Source organism: Phoxinus phoxinus (genome assembly GCF_949152265.1).
Source record: "Phoxinus phoxinus genome assembly, chromosome: 24".
Taxonomy (NCBI): domain Eukaryota; kingdom Metazoa; phylum Chordata; class Actinopteri; order Cypriniformes; family Leuciscidae; genus Phoxinus; species Phoxinus phoxinus.
Genome location: NC_136899.1, coordinates 2172454 through 2194109, shown reverse-complemented (window position 1 = coordinate 2194109; position 21656 = coordinate 2172454). Strand labels below are relative to the sequence as shown.

At 37.0% G+C, this 21656-nt stretch overlaps 2 protein-coding genes across 2 annotated transcripts; both read right to left on the bottom strand.

The window, feature by feature from the left end:
- Nucleotides 1–5323: 5323 nt before the first annotated feature.
- LOC306992515 (uncharacterized protein) lies at nucleotides 5324–8017 on the bottom strand. The gene is made up of 2 exons (XM_079601484.1): nucleotides 7968–8017; nucleotides 5324–7684 (listed from the first exon to the last, which is right to left on the bottom strand). The coding sequence occupies exon 2, from the start codon at nucleotides 7675–7677 to the stop codon at nucleotides 6094–6096; it is 1584 nt and encodes a 527-aa protein (XP_079457610.1). The 5' UTR covers nucleotides 7678–7684; nucleotides 7968–8017; the 3' UTR covers nucleotides 5324–6093.
- A 7738-nt stretch (nucleotides 8018–15755) lies between these two features.
- LOC306992666 (uncharacterized protein) lies at nucleotides 15756–21416 on the bottom strand (the record flags this gene model as incomplete). The annotated part of the gene is made up of 3 exons (XM_079601797.1): nucleotides 15756–17585; nucleotides 18286–19973; nucleotides 21317–21416. 3 exons carry the CDS (start codon nucleotides 21414–21416, stop codon nucleotides 16014–16016), a joined length of 3360 nt encoding a protein of 1119 aa, XP_079457923.1. The 3' UTR covers nucleotides 15756–16013.
- Nucleotides 21417–21656: the final 240 nt, after the last annotated feature.

Below are 21656 nucleotides of genomic sequence, written 5' to 3'. Positions count from 1 at the left end.
GTGGTGAGTTCGCGAAAGGCCGGGTAGAGAGAAACGAGCGAGTGAGTTCGGCTTTTGTGTACAGTGGTTCTTGCATTCCGATTATAAATTCAGAAACGGATCCTCATCCCTGTCTTATCCTTCAATGGCTACAAGTATTAATGTTTGAAAAAAAGAAGTTGTTTCGATCATAAATTTACAAAAAAAATTAGGAAGAAAATCATATTCAGCACGGACAAAAACAGGGACAAAAAATGCATTATACTCTCCAAAACTGATTATTTTTTACACAAAATCCATCCTGAATCCATCCTGAATTACTTGGTTGTACAGGTTGTCTGTGCTTTTCAGTCCCAGCAACCTTTTCCATCGAGGATAATGTGCTGAAAGTCGAGTCTGTCCCGTCGTATTTCTGTCATAAGTTTTAATTCGCTTTAGTGCTGCGAGTGTCCGCTCGACAGAAGCAGTAACGTTAAACAGGGAAAACACCGCAAAACATGACGATGTGTAACGTTACAGCCGACACAAGCTCTCACACAGATTTTTGAACAATATCATTGAGATCAGCGGGACTTTTGCCTTCAAAATCAGTCCTGGCATAACTTTACATTGCAGTCTGTTCTGTTTTTACCCGGACAGATCGATTGAGTTCCGTAAGCTGAATAAGGAATTTTTTCCGGTAGGTTTGAACCTGCTGGTGGTCGAGGAAGGAAATAAACATTAATTTGTGGGTTGAAAAACGATTAAATCTACAGGTATTTTACACAGTTCGCAACAGATGCGGTTAGCTAGCTCTGACTACCAGTAAAACAGTATTTCACAATTGATAAAACACTAAACCCCATTCTCTGAACCCAATGCTCAGTGGCCTAAACCCATTTGTCAAATCAGTCACTTTGTAGGCAAAACCGTAAACAAGTTCATGTAGTTAAGACACTGTTTGCAAATGTCATCCACTCTTTTTGCAAAACTCTAAACACATTCTTACTCACTAAAACACATTTTGCTCTGTGTTGCAAAATGGTAAATACATGTGGCAAAAGTTAAACACAACTACAACACAGCTGTCATCGTTTACACACAACAACTCAAAATTGTTTACACTTATTTCTAATGATATGATCAAATCAGTTGTCTAGAGTATAAGCCAGTACAGGTGGACAGGTACGTTGACTGTTGATACCACAATGGATGGAAACAATGTGAGAGGCAGAGGAGGAAGAGGAGGAAGAGTTCGAGTAAGAGGTGGTGGATGAGGAGGAAGAGTGCAAGGACAACGAAGAGCAAGACCAAGAATAGTAATTTCAGATCAAATTCGAGCAACTGTGATAGACCATGTTCTTGTTCATGGAATGACAATGAGGGAAGCAGGACAAAGAGTACAACACAATTTGTCCAGATTGTCTCTGGCCACCATAATCAAGACTTCTCCACCGTCATGCAACCCTGGGGCCATACAACACTGACCATTTTCTTAAATTTCTGGGTGGTCTTCGGGTCTCATGGTCTTTTGTTTGAACGTGAGCAGGATCATCAGCAGGCAGTGCATCCTGTCTATGTTGTGGTTTAGGACAATGTCAGCTTTCACCGTGGTGTCCGAATACGTGAGTGGTTCAACATCATACAGTGATTCGTGAATGTCCCTTTCCTCAACCCAATAGAAGAGATTTTCTCTGCGTGTCGATGGAAGGTCTATGACCGTAACCCATATACAAGGGTAAATCTTTTACAGGCAATGGATTTGGCCTGTGATGGCATAGGTGTGGAGTGTTGTCAAGGCTGGATCCGGCACACGAGAGGGTTCTTCCCACGTTGCCTAGGAAGGGACAACATTGCATGTGATGTGGACGAAGTCCTCTGGCCGGACCCAGCACGAAGACGGGATGCTGAGGCAGAATGAGTCTCTCATTGACTTTGATTTTGCAATTGTACAATATTTTGTGTAATACGCTTTTCATTTAGAGTTGTCTTTGTTCTTTGGGCTTACTTTATTTTTATGCTGAAAATACAGAAATTAAATACTGTATTACTTGCAGTACTTACAGTATGCAATATATTTGCTGTACTTAGTTGTGTGAATTATTTACTTTTATTTATGGCAAAATTATTTTCTATATGCAATAAACATTTTTCTCTGTAACTACATGCCCTGGACGCTGTGTTGTCAATTTTTTGATGTAGTGTCTAATGAATGCTGATGAGTGTTTATATATTTACTGGCTGTGTTTATGTTTTGAAAGCATTGTTTGATTTTGAGCACAGATCAAATGGTTTTGAGGCAAGTGTTTGATTTTGCCAGAAGAGTCAGGGGTTTTGTGAATGTAGTTTAAAGACTGGGTTTTGTGTTTAAAGTTTTGAGAATATGGGTGAAGGTTTCAAGAAATGTGTTTTAGCAATTGTGAAATACTGTAATAGTACACGCTGACGCTCTGACCATCCAATCAAAGGGCGTGGAAATGCCTACGTTATTGTATGCCTGCTAGATGGCCCCGGTGCAATCAACTCGATATCTGATTGGCTGATTAAATCTGACCGATTATCTGATTGGTTAAAGCAACAGTTTCATTGCCATTCATTTACGTAAGCTACAGGCGCCCGCACGATCGATTCTGAAGGCCTCGAAGCAGATATATTTGACCCTGGCAACACATGATGACTGAAATATGATTGGATAAAAGCACTAAAATAAATATACACTACTGGAAGCAGCGAAAACAAGAGAAAAGCTATGAAATTACGAGAACGGACTATTGGGAATAATTTAATACTCATTCATAAAAATAAAAAAATATTAAAGTGCAAGTCAGTGATTCTCATAGTGTTTAGGCCAGCAGAGAAGGCCTTGCTGGCCCTGACGGCCCACCACTGTTACAAATATACTTTTGGTTTACATGCTAATGTATACAACAGCAATGTTTGGCCTAATAAATATTTTCTGTTTCTACATTGCATTGGCGTTTCCGGTGTACTTGTTACCCCAGCAGATTACTTTCACTGTAGAACATTGTATTGAAATGTAGATATAAGACCAAAGAGCGTTAGATTTAGAACAGCAGTGTTTACATGGTATATCCAAATATGTATTATTATGAAAGAAGTGTTTGCCATTTGATGCAAAAGCTTCATTCTGACATGTGTTTATGGCATTTTGAATGCAGTGTTGCATTTTGAAGGAGATGTGAGGCATTTTGCATTTTGTGTGTGCAGTTTTGAGAATTGTGTGTAGAGTTTTGAAAAAAGGAGACTTAGTTTTGAAAACGTGTGTAAGCAGTTGCTAAAAACTGTAAAGTGTTTTAAAAAGGGGAAAATAAACTGTTATGACAAATTGCCAGGTAAACAAACTTAACCTCTTAGACTTAACCTCTTTTATAGACTTAACCTCTTTCTTAACATTTTAACCCAACCAGACAATTTTAAAGAAAACACAATGATATCTAGTGATGTTAATACAGCTGATAAGCGACTGTAGCTTGACTTAAAAGAAAAGTAGAGAAACAGAAACAGAATGTATAATATATAACAGATATGAGCCTATAATTTAATGGTTGAAGTTTTGACTGATAACAAGATACATATTCCTAAATGGGGACAGACATTATAATATTGTATAAAGATATAATACTATTGTATTATGTTAAAAATATAATTTAACTATAAAGAGTATGCAACAATAATGACAGAGTTATTTAAAAGTCAAATATGGAGGTTAAATATAGTGAACAAGAAAAAAGATATTTAAATAATTAAGTGGGTTACATATTATAGTAGTTCATGGATTTTTCGCCATGTTTTTAGATCTGAAAAGAGCATTCGACACGGTAAACCATAACATTCTGTTATCTAAATTGTCCGCTCACAATATTTCTGACGAGACATTACGATGGTTTAAATCTTATTTAGAGAATACGAAGCACTGCACTAGAATTAAGAGCACTATGTCTTCGTTTTTAGACTGCTCAGTTAGGGTGCCACAAGGCTCCATTTTGGGCCCTCTCTTGTTCAGTGTTTATATAAATGATCTTCCAGCTATTTGTCCTGAAGTTCACGTACAAATGTACGCCGATGACGGCGTGATATATATCCATGCAAAATTAAGTTAGAAAGCAGCAGCTGTGCTCCAGGGAGCGATGGAAAAAAATTCAGATTGGATGGTGCAATCATGCTTGACACTAAATTTTAGCAAAACTGTCAGCACGTTTTTTTCAATAAGGAATACTTCTCACTCTGCGCCGGAAATTATTGTAAAAAGAACTAGAATTCACGAAGCAGAGTCTGTCAAGTATTTAGGCGTAGTGTTTGACAGGACACTGTCATTTAAAAAGCATGTTTCAAAACTGATTAAAACTGTAAAATATTATTTATCGCAGTTCAGATATATTCGCCCGCAAATGAACAGAGATGCAGCCAAGCTTTATATGCATGCGATGATATTGTCACATTTTAATATTGCATCACAAATTGGTGTTTATCAACCAACTCTGCGTTACAGCCGCTCCAAAGCTTGTACAAACAGGCACTCAAAATTTTTGATAAAAAACCTGTTTCATACCACTACTGTAACATTGTGAAGAAATATAAATTATTAACGTTTGACAATTTCGTTTTGTTTTCGAATGTCAGTTTAGTATATAAAATTTTTCATGATTTGGCACCACAGCCCCTTAGAATGTTTGTGAAATCGTGTAAAGAGGCAGGACTTAAAACAACGCGAGCCTCCTCCAGAGGAGACTGTTATGTCAACTTTAGGTCCTCTACTTTTGGACAGAATTGCTTCTGTGGATGTGGAACTCGTTGCCTTTAACTATGCGAGAGAGTAGCACCTTGCAACAGTTTAAACTTAACCTGAAGAAGTGGTTGAAAGACGGTCAGATTTGTGATCATTAGCACAAAACTGGTTAATTGGGGTTTTGTTAAAAATGTAAGAAGGTAAATTTAAAAGGGAACTGTAAATAGTTAAATACTGCTGGTATTGCAATTGCATGTTTGTTGAGATGATCCTTTTGCAGGTGTTTTATCTGTATTTTGTATTGTGAATGGACTCATCAGTGGGAATGCTCATTGTCCACTGTATTAACCTGCTGTCACTTTGCCTCTGTCCAGGGACTACTGATGAAAATTAGCTTGTAGCTATTTCTGGTCTGTGCAACACATTTGTTGTGCAATGTCCCTGTCAAAAAAACATATAAATATATAAAAAAAACTTCATCCCACTCCTTTTCAAACAGCGGTGAAATTGTATTTGTTTGATCACCAGTGTTTTTTCGATTATTGTCTTATGTTGTACATACTGTATACTTTTTCATTGTATGCTTGAAAAAAAATAATTTTCAAATAGACATCAAATGCAGCTCCAAAACCAGTTTTATTAATTAAATTATTTTTTTAATATGATTGACATACTCATTTTTAGCATTTTCTCATTCATAAGACAAACATTAGCATGTTTTTAAAAAAGAAATTCAACAAATTAAACAAGTGAAGCCCATAGATGTCATGGACGATGAACTGAAGGTTTGTTCATATGGCCCCAACGTGGCAGTGCTAATAATACAATTACAAACAGTCCCTAAACAGTCCATTTTGGAAGTTCATTTAGCAGAACACTTTTATCCAAAGAAACGTATTAAAATTATAGACAAATGATTCATAAAATACAATTGCAGTTACAATTAATGATAACATTTCTGTCCACCCTCAAAAGGACATCTTTTTTTAATTAGCTGAAACATTTCCATGATACTCTTATCAGATTTTATAATAAGACCAGTTTAGGAAAGCATGATTTTCCATACTGGTCTTGAGTGGTGTATGCTGGTTTGGTAAAGATCTTGCTTAGATCACAGACCAGCATAACCATGCTTAAATAAAAAGCAAAAGAAAGTGACATTTTCAGATTATTGAGCTGCGTTCAAATTAAGATGACAAGTTTTGAACCCAGGATCCCCTGCATGCTAAATAAAAATTTTGCAACTACACTAAAACACCTTACTCACTAAACAACTAAGTTGTTAAAAGGATATAGGAATGCCCCTCTGCTGATCGGGACTAGACACTAAAGCACAACATATGCTGGTGCTAGCCTTTTTAGCAGGGTTTGCATTTTATTAGTTTATTTTACTTGAAAAAATATCTTTTTAAATATTTTAAAGGTCCATGTTTTTCTCCTGCTCTCTTCTTGATGTTTTCCAGTATTTCAGCTTTTTCAGTCTCCTTTATTTCCTTCAGCTTCTCAATCAGAAAATCAATGTGCTGAAGTGTGTTCAGAGAATCAGTGTTGAGTGCGATTGACTCCAGAGTTTCCACACAGTGAAAAGCTTCAATCACCAGCTTTATTTTCTCTTTCTCTGATTCTTGCAGTTCTTCTTCCAGCTGCTGGACCACAGACACACATTTCCCAATCTTACCATCATATTTCTTCTTTAACTCTTCATATGTCCTCTTCTCCTTCCTGGTCTTTGTTACATATACTTTTGCTTCTTTGACGTGTTCACTGTAGTGGCATTTCTTTGTGCACACCGTACAGTGATTATTTTTCATCACTCTGCACCATGAGAGAGGGGTGAAGGACAAGCATCCTGGATAATGACAGTTCTCCTCACAGACGCTGCAGCATGTGGCCTTGTAGGCTAAACCAAGATCAATATCAACCTTCTCTTTATAGGTCACATCAACTTCATACTCAAAGTTTTTATTTTCTTCTACATCTTTCTGGTTCTTCTCCAGAGCTTCTTGAGTTTGTTTCAGCTCATTTTGCTTAAGTTCCATCATATGAACTCGTGATTGTAAATTATTGATATTTGCTTCTAACTGCTTCCGTTTCTGCAACACATTTCGAGTCATCATCAGGGATTTTGGTTTTATGTTTTCAAGAAACTTGAAAAATCCTTCCATTCCTCTAAAACTGAGATTCCATGATCGTTCCTGTATAGTTTCATCATCTTCATCATCTTCATCATCTTCTTCAACAGCAGTTTCTGACTGACGGTTGTCAAACAGGAAAAACACTGGCTGATTCCTTTTATTCACTGCACACTTGACTTCAGCCTCTTTAACAGCCATCAGAGCATTTTTAGGTCGAGCTCCAGATGAGTGTGTGAAGAGCAAGACGATGTTTTCAGCAATATCTCTCCCAAATAAAGACTGAACAGCATCAAATATGTATATCTGTCTGTCAGAGAGTCGATTCTGTGTTGCATTAATCACCAGACACACTGCATCTATTTCATTGATCTCTTCTGTAGATGTGCATAAACTAAGGAAACTCTCAGCGATCTCTTTATCTTTCTCAGCTCCACGAGTGTCTCCATATCCTGGTGTGTCGATGATTGTTAGATCAGTTTTACTCTCTTGTGGATAAAACCCATAGACAGTGATGCTGGAGGTCTGACTGTGAGCTGATGATCGGTCACTCTGATCATCTGTGATCTCAAACCAAACCTTGTCTTTCCTCTGAACACCCAACATGTAGTTGATCATCGTGTTAATTAGTTTTGTTTTTCCTGTTCCTGTTTCTCCCACCATCAGAATGGTTTTACGGGGTTTGGTTTTGTCTCTCTCTCCAATGGTCATTTTTTTATATGGTTCAGATTGATTCAAATTGTCTGAACTTGTTTTTAGACGATATTGAGCAGGATTTCCATCTTTACTTAGAATACTTTGCTCAATGATATTGACCAATTCAGGTCGTAAACAAGTCATATTTTGTCTGTAACGTAAAGAACAGAAAAAAAGGACAAAGATTTAAGAATGCAAACGTGTATAGACTTATTTTATTTTACTAAAATATATGAGGCAAATATATTTAGCAAATTTTCTTTACACAAATCATAGTTAATTGTTAAAGTGTGCACGCACTATTAGCAATATGATTTAACAAGTAAAAGGGTAACAGTATAGTCCTACGCTTTAGTAGAATCAGTGGAGGCAGACGTTAATTCTGAAATACAGTAAACAGTTCAGTAAACATAACTTATATTGTTAAAACTTACAGTGTATCTGGTTTGTAACAGTGATCCTTTCTCCAACTCACTTCAGGAACTAAGAGACAGAAAAATCAACAGGTGTGTACTTATATGGAGCCAACGCCCATTTGTGGACATCACATGATTTACAAAAAATAACATTTATTTCAACAGTGGGTTGCAATTCACAGAAAATATAGATTATGTAAAACACAACTTGATGCATTCATCAAACCGTTGAAAGATTTTAGGGGCCCACATGTCCAGGGTCTCATTAAATTTCTAAATTTTGTTTTTAAAAGAGTAAAGGACATAAAGGAAGGGTAAAGTTAATATGCAGAGTATGTAAATGCATAACATTATTACTTCTCAAAAAATGTATAATATTAGTAGTCAAACAAATACTCCACTACATTCATCTTTATACAACAGTTAGCACTATAGTTTATGTGACGTACGTGACAGTGAGTGGATTGATTGTGTTCTGAAAGATTATTTTAGGATATTTAAAGTTTCCACAAAACTTGTTCTGGTTACTCTTCTAAAATAATATTAGTTATTGTTTATTGAACTATTGTTCTGAATATCAGAACAACTTTGCTTAAATATATCCATTCTTTAAAGGAATAGTTCCCTTTAAAATGAAAATTCTGTCATCATATACTCACCCTCAAGTTGTTTCAAACCTGTATGAATTTCTTTCTTCTTCTGAACACAAAGGAAGATATTTTGAAGAATGTCAGTAACAAAACAGTTACTGGTCCCATTGACTTCCATAGTAATTTTTTTTCCTACTATGGAAGTCAATGGGACCAGTTAAAGGGTTAGTTCACCCAAAATTGAAAATAATGCCATTCATGTCGTTCTAAGCCCGTAAGACCTCCGTTCATCTTCGGAACACAGTTTAAGATATTTTAGATTTAGTCCGAGAGCTTTTTGTCCCTCCATTGAAGCTGTATATACGGTATACTGTCCATGTCCATAAAGCTAATATAAACATCATCACAGTAGTCCATGTGACATCAGTGGGTTAGGTAGAAGTTTTTAAAGCATCGAAAATACTTTTTGGTCCAAAAATAACACAAAATAAGACTTTATTCAGCATTGTATTCTCTCCCGGGTCTGTTGTCAATCCTTCACAGTTACACTGATGGCGTAAGACGCTGATGACGTGTTATCTGGTGCGCCCGAGCTTCATTTATAGACTGAGGGAAACGCACGCTGTAAAAGTGTCTCATCCGCGACATGCACATTTACGCACCATTAAAAAAATGATATCCACGCAAACAATGTAGAATAGCTTGAATATAGCGTGCGTCTTCCTCAGACTGTAAACGAAGCTCGGGCGCACCAGATAACACGTCATCAGCGTCTTACGTCAGCAGCGTCACTGCGGAGTCCTGAACGCAGATTCACAACAGACCCGGGAGAGAATACAATGCTGAATAAAGTCTTATTTTGTGTTATTTTTTGACCAAAAAGTATTTTCGATGCTTCAAAAACTTCTAACTAACCCACTGATGTCACATGGACTACTTTGATGATGTTTTTATTACCTTTATGGACATGGCCAGTATACTGTATATACAGCTTCAATGGAGGGACAGAAAGCTCTCGGACTAAATCTAAAATATCTTAAACTGTGTTCCGAAGATGAACGGAGGTCTTACGGGTTTAGAACGACATGAGGGTGAGTCATTAATGACATTATTTTCAATTTTGGGTGAACTAACCCTTTAACTATGAGGCGCCACGTAGGATTTAAATCAAATCAGCTTTATCAATACATACATAACACACGTGCATATACACCTATAAATTACTCGGATATACATGTATAGTATACTATTGGATGTTTAAAATACATATATGAAATACACATGCACACTAATATAAACTCCATACCAATACATATTATGTTAGTAATGAATGCATGTGAATAACATTTAAACTTGACACACGCATACACCTATAAACACTCGCACATACATATAATTAAACTTCCATTTGTAACCTTTGATGAATATAAGAATACCCGACTACGCCACCTAGGTTCCTTCTCTACCTAGGAAAGTAAACAAATACACATACCCCAAAAAGGAAGTTAAACCAAAGAGAATTACAACAAAAGGAAGGACCCTACTGGTTCGAATTGCACTGAAGACTGAGACGTGACTTTTCAGAAGTATACAAAATTATTTATTTCAGAGAAAAATCATTCACTTAAAAAAAACATCAAAATAGGTCTCAAATACAGCTTACCAATTAATACCATCAGTTACAAGAGACCACAATTTGACAACTTTAACAGAAGGGACAAACACAGCAAATCAGTGGGTAAACAAAACGTAAAGCAAGTGTCACACCAAATAAAGAGAATATCAAAAGAAAGCAAATACACTCCCCCTTCTGCTAAGCCTCAATATCAAGGTTCTAACCACCAGCGGATATGGATTTGGTAATACAGAAAAAGAAAAACAAAGCTGACAAAAAAGGAAAATAAAATAATTATGCCACTCTGTCACAATAACATACTTCACAAATAATATTAAGATTATTTGCACTCGTTTAAATGAACCAGGCTACCAACATATCAGTTCGATATCAGTTACGAACACATCGAACATACAGTTGACTACGTCAGTAGGCTATTTCAACACCTGTCGTACAAGCAGGGCTCATTAAAGAGCTCGGTCGTTACAGCGGTTCGAACCCGCAATATCCGCTGCCGTCAGTTGTGCTAGGACCATAAAACAGTGACAAAATAAATATAAAAAAACAGCAGCTAGCTCTTTTGGGCCGCACCTCGTAGGGGAATTTAAGCTATATGTAATCCCTCCACCCGGGTCATTCTCATCTGCTGATAAACAATGATGGCCGGTCACGCCCATACAAACACACCCACACACGTATAACAACATAAACACGAGACAAGCAGGAAACACTGCATTCATGAACCATGACATCCAGGGTGTTTCCTTATCTATCTTGAGAGGCTGGAATGATTGACATTTAACTCCTTTAAAACCTTCTACCATTAGTATAATATATAATATATATAAACATGAGGGCACTACAAGACCAAATCATCCAGTTATTTGATCTGTGTGGGATTCTGATTTTGCATATCTCAAATCAAACCAAATGTTATCATGGTTCTGTCAGCTAAAAAACAAACAAACAAAAAACAGGCTTTTGTCACCCATGATCAGAATTATTAGAACTATTAAACTTTGGTTTGATTTGAGATATGCAAAATCATAATCCCACACAGATCAGATGACTGATGATCTGGTCTTGTTTTGCCCTCATATATATTTGTTGTTAGCATGTTTTGTTGAGTTGTGTCGTTCAGTCCTCAGCATTAACTGTTCAGTCTCAGGCTTTGTTTCAGCAGCTGGGGGTTATTTTAAGAGACAAAGTGGGACGAGATGATTCACATACCGATACTGACCGACACAACACACACTAGTGGAGATGAGACACACTATTCTGACATGAAATGATACACAGGAAATACTGACACAACCTCAAACTTAGCCTGGGTTTCCCCAGACTGCCTTTGCGCAGCGCGATTTTATTCTCGCTGAAAGGCAGTCTGGAAACCATGGACCTGATTTTCGCCTTGTTTAGGGAACCAATCATCTTTGCGACACAACTAAGCAGTTTGTTTATATCTATGGAGTCAACATGGCAGCAGACGCGAAGCTACCTTTTGATGCAGCCTTAGATATTGTTCTAAGTAGTTTTAGTTTAGATATTGTTCTAAGTAGTTCCATTTCTCTACATACGTCATCTGGTATAATGGAAACGATTGGCTATAAGCTACGTACAGGCGCATTTGATAGACATTCTTAGCACCCAATAAACGGCGCCGGCGCATTCGTAAACCACGCCTCAAATACGAGAAAATGAACATGTGGTTCCCAGACCCAAGTCTCAACGAGAATTGGGTCTGGCGTTAGCCAGGCTACCTCAAACTCACAAATATAAATAAAACACTAAACCTAAAATTAGATATAATGAAGACTTATTATTATTTTATAATATCTAGGTATGACATTGGATTGTGAAAATGTCTCATAAGTTCACAAGAATGATAGATATTCATAACAATTTGGGTTCCTCATTTTTCCATTGGCAGAACTCGTTGGACAACCTGCAGGAACCTTTACAGAAAGGGCATTCTCTGGATTTACCATAAAATACTGATCCAAAATCAATAATTCTGATCAATATTTCTTTTTTCTTTTTTGTTCAACATGATCTACTGTACATTCAGTCAATTTTTGAAGTTGGATGTCAGGTTCATTCAAATCCAAGCTCATAGTTGAAGATGTAGTGAATATATGATTAAACAATACTGTAAGGAAAACTGTAAATTCAGAAGTTTTTTAAAATGGTAGAATTCTTTTTAAACTTCATACTTTCTGTAATTTATGATGATTACAGTAGGATTGTATACAGTTCAAAACTGATGGTAGTTTCTGTGAAAATTACGTATGAGGTTATGATCTGATTTTTCAATCTCACAGTGTGTAATGTGTGTTCAGAGTGTTTGTTCGGATGATTTTGAGAGCCATTTGAAGTCAAAGTTGAATCAGATTAACTATAATGTAGTTTAGAATAAATGAAGTGTTTGGAATAAATGGAAATTGTTTGGTCAATTATTTTTGTGGTTTTGAATTTGCAGTTAAATTTTCAGGAAGGGTGTCTTAGCAATTAAGCACAAATAAATAACCAAAACTAATTAAATTAATGTATTAATAATGAGACAAATTTACAAGTGAAAGCATTTCATATTCATTCTTTTAGCATATTTGTATTATAAGACACAATTATCGCACAACATTGAAACAATAAACATGTGTTACGCTCCACCCAGTCTAGGATTGGGGAAGCAACATTGAAGTTAAAGTTAACTAAAATATATATATAAAAAATATCTGGCTCCAAAAGGTACATACCCAAAACAACAGAAATGTGGTACAACAAGGTTTATTGGTGTAACACAAGTATATGAAGTGTTAAGACTTCAGGAGTGGGAAAAGCCCCAAAAATACATAAACAAAATACCTCTAACTATAGGGACCCAATCTACACTTAACTTAAGGAAAGAAAAAGGAAAGAAACAACAAAATAGTTCCCCGACTACCAACTTTAAACAGGAGAAAAGCATTATAAAAATAAAAAAGGCACCCACTCCCTAGAACTACCTTAGTTTGGCCTATATACAATATTTACAAGAGAAACATCAGATAACAGTTTATCAGTTGAGTTCAGCAACATTAAAGCTTTTAACAACAAAAATAAATAAAATGGGCAAGTTTTGAAATAAATCACAACTGAACATCAGCAGCAATGTACAGAAACAACAAACAGATCAAATCCAAACCGCAGGAACACAAGCCTTTCTTCAGTGGAGATCAGTGAGGCTTTATACTCTTCTTTTCCTTGAAGACCAATCCCAGCAGTCATCAGCAGAGGTGAGCGCCCTCACCTGGCTTTCCCTGCACAGAAGAAGGCAGAGAAAAGACCACTACTGCCGCCTAGTGGCCTGACACACAAAACATACAAATAATGCAAGATAAAATTACATGTGGGCCCAAAAAAATTGAATAGGTCAGATTTATAAGTCCAGTAGAGTTGTTATTGAAACCATAACACAACTGTCCCGTCCTTCAGATGAGACGTTAAACCGAGGTCCTGACTCTCTGTGGTCATTAAAAATCCCTGGATGTCCTTCGTAAAAGAGTAGGGGTGTAACCCCGGCATCCTGGCCAAATTTGCCCAGTGGCCTCTGTCCATCATGGCCTCCTAATCATCCTCCTATATATACTAATTGGCTTCATCACTGTCTCCTCTCCACCAGTAAGCTGGTGTGTGGTGTGTGTTCTGGCGCAATACGGCTGCCGTCGCATCACCAGGTGGAGCTGCACACTGGTGGTGGTTTGGTTTGGTTTGGTTTGGTATACTTTATTGTCCCAAAGGGAAATTTGTATAGGGCTCACGAATACAGCCACTGCAACGCCGAACATATAAAACAAACACATTACATACATTTACAATCAAGTAATTGGCCTCACGCTACTGTATACATTGAAAAGTAATTGGCATCATGCCACCCTATACACTGGAAAGAAATTGGTGGTTGAGGAGATTCCCCCCTTCTATATGTAAAGCGCTATGAGTACCCAGAAAATCGCTATATAAATTTAATGAATTATTATTATTTCCCTATATTTCATTAAGGATGATAATCATAATTTTCTCGTATGGCGTCTGTGGCAGAGCTTAGTTATACAACCACAAACAGTTTTAAATCAATCTATAGTCACAGTGAATGTAGAACGTAAAAATGCACATCATTTTTCGAAACATATACATGTGGCATAAGCGGGTTTCTTTTCGGTGGTGACGCCACACACTCTCCTTTAAGAGCAGGCGTATACTCCAATAATGACAACAACGGTCGACTACGCCACCCCAGAGGACTGGGGACTAACCGCCCTAAGGGCACACAGGTTCGTTATCTATTACGTGGGTAAAGAGACGTGGGGCAACATATAGAAAAATATACTTTTATTTCTCTCATCAGCACTTCATAATAAATAGTTAAAAGGTCACAAGATTTTTAGAATCAATTTTACAGTAACGTTCACACAGTTTGTATCAGAAACACATTACAACAAACCTATATCTACATTTAACTAATAGACCAGCAGCGGAGGTTCCTGGAGGTAAAGACTAGCTACCAAATTAACAGGAGCCCCAGTAACCCCATACACGCGCCCACACACACACGTGAAGATTGGATGCAAGAAAACACACGGCCTAGGTGTAAATCACCACACACGATAGCAGCTAGCCCTCCCTCTCCGGAAACCTCCAGCTCCTGCAAAGAAAATAACACAAAACAATATAAACGCACAACAATAACAAGAAACCACAAAAAGGCACATACAAATAACTGTTCTCGTAAGAGAGAACAGTTAAAAACACGCATTCCACTCAGACTCAGCAATTATGCATTACAATGCCCAGAGTGAATTATGCACCATAACAAAACAAACATTCATAAAGAAACTCCATGTACTGATGCACAATCAGAAGATCAAGCAGGTGGCAGCTGGTGAAGACCAGCCAACCAAAGAAGCACCAGCCTCGACCGAGGCACATGACGGTACCGCACCAACGTGCACACAGTTTAACGTTACTATAAAAACTAGAGGCAAAACAGCAACATAGTCACACTTAGCCGCTTCACGAGTTAATATTGACGCTCAATCCCATTAAGTAGGCAGGGAGAACCCTCAGATCTGCAGATAACCTGCAGAGCATAGCAATACGTTAAAGAGAGTAACATTATTAAAATCAACAAAGCTATAATTATACATACCGCGGGATGGTCAATGTAACCAAACCATTCATGGTCGCACACCATGTCGGAATACAGCCACTCCATCAGAAACATAAATCGCTGTAAATGACATGCTATAAATATTTCACTGTGCATAAAACGGATAGCAGCCAAACAGGGTCAACACTCATTTCTGACACGGCTGAACATACCTGTGACACGTAGGCAGCGAGCGCACAGCAGACGCGAACAGTTTGAACCGTCGGCGGCAACAGATGACGTGACATCACGGCAATACCAAGACGCATATCAGGTCGCCAAAGCCCACTTCTTTTATACTCCACACAAGGGCAGCCAATAAGCCGCACGCATGCGCACGATCTCCCAGTAGGTGGAGTTATTCCACCCTGCTACATACATTTGTTGATTTGTTGAATTTGTTGTAGGCTATTCTTTGAACAAATAAATTAACATATAGCAGGAAATTACAATAATCAATTTAGCATTTGAAATTTGCTAGTTAAACAGATGCTGTTACAAAGCAACTTACAAATGAGAAAATTACAAGCATTTTCAGGACCCTTTAAAACAAATAAAAACCATATAGGGCAGCATGCTGGTCTTAGCTGGTATATGCTAATTTGTTGGTGGTGGAAAACCAGCATATGCTCATGCTTTCACAAGCAAAACTTCATGTGTGACCACAGATGCATTCAAAAAAAATTATGAATTCTTTTTATGAATCCCAGAGATCCATGATTTTCTCCTGCTCTCTTCTTGATGTTTTCCAGTATTTCAGCTTTTTTAGGCTCATTTATTTCCTTCAGCTTCTCAATCAGAAAATCAATGTGCTGAAGTGTGTCCAGAGAATCAGTGTTGAGTGCGATCATCTGCAGAGTTTCCACACAGTGAAAAGCTTCAATCACCAGCTTTATTTTCTCTTTCTCTAATTCCTGCAGTTCTTCTTCCAGCTTCTGGACCAAAGTCACACCATGTCCAATTTTGTCTTCATATTTCTTCTTTAACTCTTCATATGTCCTCTTCTCCATCTTTGTCTTTGTTACATATATTTTTGCTTCTTTGACGTGTTTTCTGTAGTGGCATTTATTTGTGCACACTGTACAGTGATTGTTTCTTATAGAACTGAACCATGAGAAATTACTGATACACCCAATATCTGGATAAACACAGTTCTCCTCACAGACGGTGCAGCAAAATGCCAGACAACCAACAGAAGGATCAATATCAACCTTCACTTTGTAGAACACTTCAACTTCATACTCAAATCTCTTGTTTGCTTCTACATCTTTCTTGTTCTTCTCCAGAGCTTCTTGAGTTTGTTTCAGCTCCTTTTGCTTTAGTTTCATCACTTTAACACATGCCTGTAGATTAGAGATATTTGCCTCCAGGCGTTTCCCTTTATGCAACACATCTTGTGTCATCTTCAGGGTTTTTGGTATTATGTTGTCAAGAAACTTGAACAATCCTGCCATTCCTCTAAAACTGCAATTCCATGATTGATCCAGCCTCTGTTCATGATCTTCATCATCTTCTTCATCATCTTCTTCATCAGCAGTTTCTGACTGACAGTTATTAAACAGGAAAAACACAGGCTGATTCTTGTCATTCACGGCACACTTGACTTCAGCCTCTTTAACAGCCGTCAGGACATTTTTAGGTCGAGCTCCATCTGAGTGTGTGAAGAGCAAGACGATGTTTTCAGCAATATCTCTCCCAAATAAAGACTGAACAGAATCAAATATGTATATCTGTCTGTCAGAGAGTCGATTCTGTGTCGCATTAATCACCAGACACACTGCGTCTACTTCATGGATCCCTTCAGCAGATTCACTTAAACTAAGCAAACTCTCAGCGATCTGTTTATCTTTCTCAGCTCCACGAGTGTCTCCATATCCTGGTGTGTCGATGATTGTTAGATCAGTTTTACTCTCTTGTGGATAAAACCCATAAACAGTGATGCTGGAGGTCTGACTGTGAACTGATGATCGGTCACTCTGGTCATCTGTGATCTCAAACCAAACCTTGTCTTCTCTCTTTATACCCAACATGTAGTTGATCATTGTATTGATCAGGGTTGTTTTTCCTGTTCCTGTTTCTCCCACCATCAGAATGGTTTTATGGGGTTTATTTTTGTCTCTCTCTCCAAATGTAATTTTTCTATATGGTTTAGACACTTCCATTTTCTCCATCTTTTTTTGCAGACGATATCGAGCAGGATTTCCATCTTCAATTAAGATGCTTTTCTTGATGAGATTATTCTTGTTCTGTTTGTAAAGCACAAAAACACAACAACAATAAAGATGGTCATGCATAAATGTTGTACAACGTCATATTTTGAAATCATCATCAAATTATAAAACCTGCACCAACATCCCTGATATAATAAAGGCCCTTTCACACTAACTCAACCAAGAAAAAAAGTTTATTTGTCATTTTCCCCTCATATGCTAAGTGTCAGTTTAGAATTGTTGAAATGTTTTCTGTTTTGTATACATTTGTAATTAAATTCTTTGTTAGTTAAATTGCATCTGTAGAAGATGTTATTAGAAAATCAGTAATTTAGCTATATATTTGTACAATATTATTTCTGCTGTCTGTGCTTTGGTTTGACTTTCTGAAGCCTGAAGAAAGGCCTGGAATGGAAAAGGATGTATATATGTGTGAGCAAAAATCTGGAGTCATTTTCTGGAAAAGATTATTGGCTTTGTTGCAAAATAAAGTCTCATATTTCTGGCATCAAAGATTTCTGAGAAGTGATTTTTCACAAAAGAGAGAAACTACAACACATCCCACTCGTCTTGGCTAGATTACCTGGTTACCTACAATAGCCCTTTAATGGGACGCTATCAGCAACGCTTTAATGTGAGGAGGATACAAGTCATGTGAAAACGCCTCAAGATTAGAATAACAGTTTAATGATGTAATAAAGTTTTATAGCTGATATTTCATGAATGTTCATCATACCTTTGTGATAACTGTGATGACATCAGACTCAGTGATGTAGTCGAGTTTCCCCACCGCTGCACATTTAATATTGTACTCAGTATCTGGTCTGAGATCAGTCAGAGTAACTGTGTCCTGGTTCTGTGACACCGTTTGAGATCTCCAGTCTTTCTCTTGCTTCATTTTATAGAGTAATTTGAGTACAGTATAATGCATTAACTCCTCTGTAGCAGGACCCGGTGGAGACACTTTCAGATCCACTTGTCTATATCTGACATCTTTAATGATCGGACAGTCTGGTTTTGATGGAGGAGTGAAGCAAACAGCTTCATTACATCCATTTTCATACAGCAGAATGCAGGAACCTGGATTATCTTCCATTTCTTTTGATGCAACAATAAATTTGACTGATTTGCTGTTGTTTAAATCAATCAAGTTTTTAAATTCCCTCAGGTTGTTCCTCATTGTCTTTTGGATGTCAGACGCGAGCCAAGTCTTGTGTTCGGGTTTCTCCTCATTTCTTTCTTTTGTTGAAGGACTCAGGAAGGTATTTTGTTTAGAAAGCAGCACATCTGTCCAGCTCAATGATGTGAAGGTGTAGCTGACCAAATGTTTAACTTCCAGAAGCATTAAATGTTTATTGAGGTTGTTTTCTAACTTTGCTCCTAATTTATTCAGTTGTGTGAGCAATGCTTTAATAATGTCAGATTCTTCCTCTTTGTCTTTCAGCCATTGTTCAAGAGCGCTTCTTTCAAATGGAGATTCCTCATGATCTCGTAGAAGATCGATCAATGCTGTGTCCTCTATGAATTTCCCCCGGATCTTCGGTAACAGAGAGCCGAGTTTCCTCACGAGACTCAATCTGCACTGGTAGCAGTTTTTCTTCATGTCATTGATTTTGTCATGAAATGCAGTAAATGCAGAAGCTGGTGTATCTATCAGAAGATCACTGCATTTCATCTCAGTCGTACTCAAACTCTCAATTACAGATTCAAGATCTGAGCTTAAACCTGTGCTGATTTCATGTTGAAACTGTACAACTCTTGAGAAAAGTTTGTCCAAAGGATAAAGCCAAACTCTCAGAGGAACCGCAAGCTCTTTGTTTTCTCCCAGCAGTTTCGGAAGATCTTCAAAAACATTCATAGCATCTTCAAAAGTGGTCGGGTTACGTGGTAGCTGGAAGTCGCCATAAAATGTACAGTTGAATTTTTGTGCAGCAGTCTTCTGATCTTTATTCAGATTAATACTTGCACCGGCTGAAATGCCTTTTAGCTGCTTTAATGCAGCTTTTACCTCTCCTGCTATCACTCTCTTGTCTTCATTTGTAGAAACTTCTCTATCAAAAACAAAGCATGCATCTGCTCCGTACAGCACTGCGGTCACTACATGTGTGGCAACATCATCTTCATAGTGAGCCATGTCTCCAGAAGCAAAGTGGTTCATGATCAGTTCTTCAAACTTACTGGTGGAATGATAATGTAATGTCAGTCTCTGTTGATTGAATGATTTCTTGGTGTCCTTGAGATAATTAGCAGCTCCAGTTAAACTGATGAGTCCTCCTAAAACACTCAGTTTCAGACATCCATCAATATTCAGCAATCTAGACTTTTCCTCAATCGAGTCTGAAGCGGTGACTGTGAAACGTGTATTAATTTGGGGTTTAGTGCTTATGTTCTGCTGCAGCTGCTCTTGACTCCAAAGTCTGAATCCTGTAATGGAGAATTTTTGTTAAATGTCTAAATACTTTATTCATTAAACAGTAATTTAATCTGCCCCTTTGCAAAGTGCAACTTGCATTTTCTCCCAGTAGAACAACACCACATTATTTTTGTGTTTCTTGTCCCTATGGACCATTCTCTTACATTTAATTTTATATTTAATGTATCGACATAGTCAGTAGTCACACAAATGACAACAAGTGAATCAAACATAAACACTGGCTGATGATAATCACATTAATAATGCAAACCATCATATTGCAGAGCTACCAACACTCTCGCATCCTGTAACAATTCCTTCCCTCGTACCTTAACAATTTTAAGCCTTAAAATGATACAGTTTTTTTGTCCAGAAAGCTTATTGCATTTCATTTTGATATTTTTTCAAATTTTTAATGCAAATTCTTTTTTTTTACCTTTCAATTACTAGATTTTATTAATAAATAATAAATAAATCGAATTTAAGCACATTTTTCACATTATTTCAAATTAAATGAAAAAGAACTCAACATTTCATGCATAACCCTGTTACAAAATATCTCACATTGGGTGTCTCTGCCGACCTCTTGTGGAAAACAGTTAATATATCATGATATTTCATGACTCTTGCCACTAGATGGCCTTATAGCTCTAGTCTATATGGAGAAAATGAGCTGTTCGGCAGGGTCCTAAAGTCATTTCTGTTCGGCATGCATTCAGATACACATGTAGACATTATAAAATATTATTTTGGTAAAGTTTTAACATTTTTAGTTAAAATTTTGAGCATTTTTAAGTTTTTCTATGTGTACTGAAACATTCCTCGCATTCCATTCATTTCTATTGGGGTCAAATTGACCCACGAGGGAAGGATTTGTTACTTTTTTTTATTACAACATAAACTCCTCGAATCCAGTAAAAAAAATTATGTGTATTCGTGGTTCAAGTGCCACAAAAGTCATGACCTGAGGGAAGGATGAGAAAATTCAAACTAGAGTAAATTAATAAAATAAATGATTAATGAAAATAAAATCAGAAATACTGAAAATACACAATACAACAAATAATAAAATCTCAATATATCACATAACATGTCTGATAAAAAAAAAAATATATATATATATATATATATATATATATATATATATATATATATATATATGATATGTGGATTTAAAGGCCGTAAGATGTGAATAGGTGCTGAGAAAGCTTTTAATTTAGGGATTTGTATACATTAATATTGCTAAATGATTTAGTACATTTCATATTTTAAGTTCTTTACTACAACATCATACATAATAGATAAGTTATTTTATTCAAGTCTTCACAGATTTGGATGAACAGTCGTTGATCACCTGGTACGAGAGCATCTCTCCTGCAGTCGTACAGCATCCCCAGCTGGAAGGGTCTCCCTAGAGCCGCAGTCTCTATTGAATTCACTCCCACTCGATCCATGCTAGACAAAACCAGTGAGATTACTGATAGAGGTTTGACAGATATTTTTTTAAAGCTAATATTAATAGCTATCAATTCGGAAGTTGGTTCTTAAATATGAGCTTTAGTGCCATCTGGTGAGTCTATGAAAAAAGCCCAATGCCTCAATTTTAATAAACGTTTGTATTGTAGGTATTAAACTTTTCCAAGAAGATTAAATCAGCCCGAATTCAGTCTATTGTTTTGTTAAACAATAGGGTG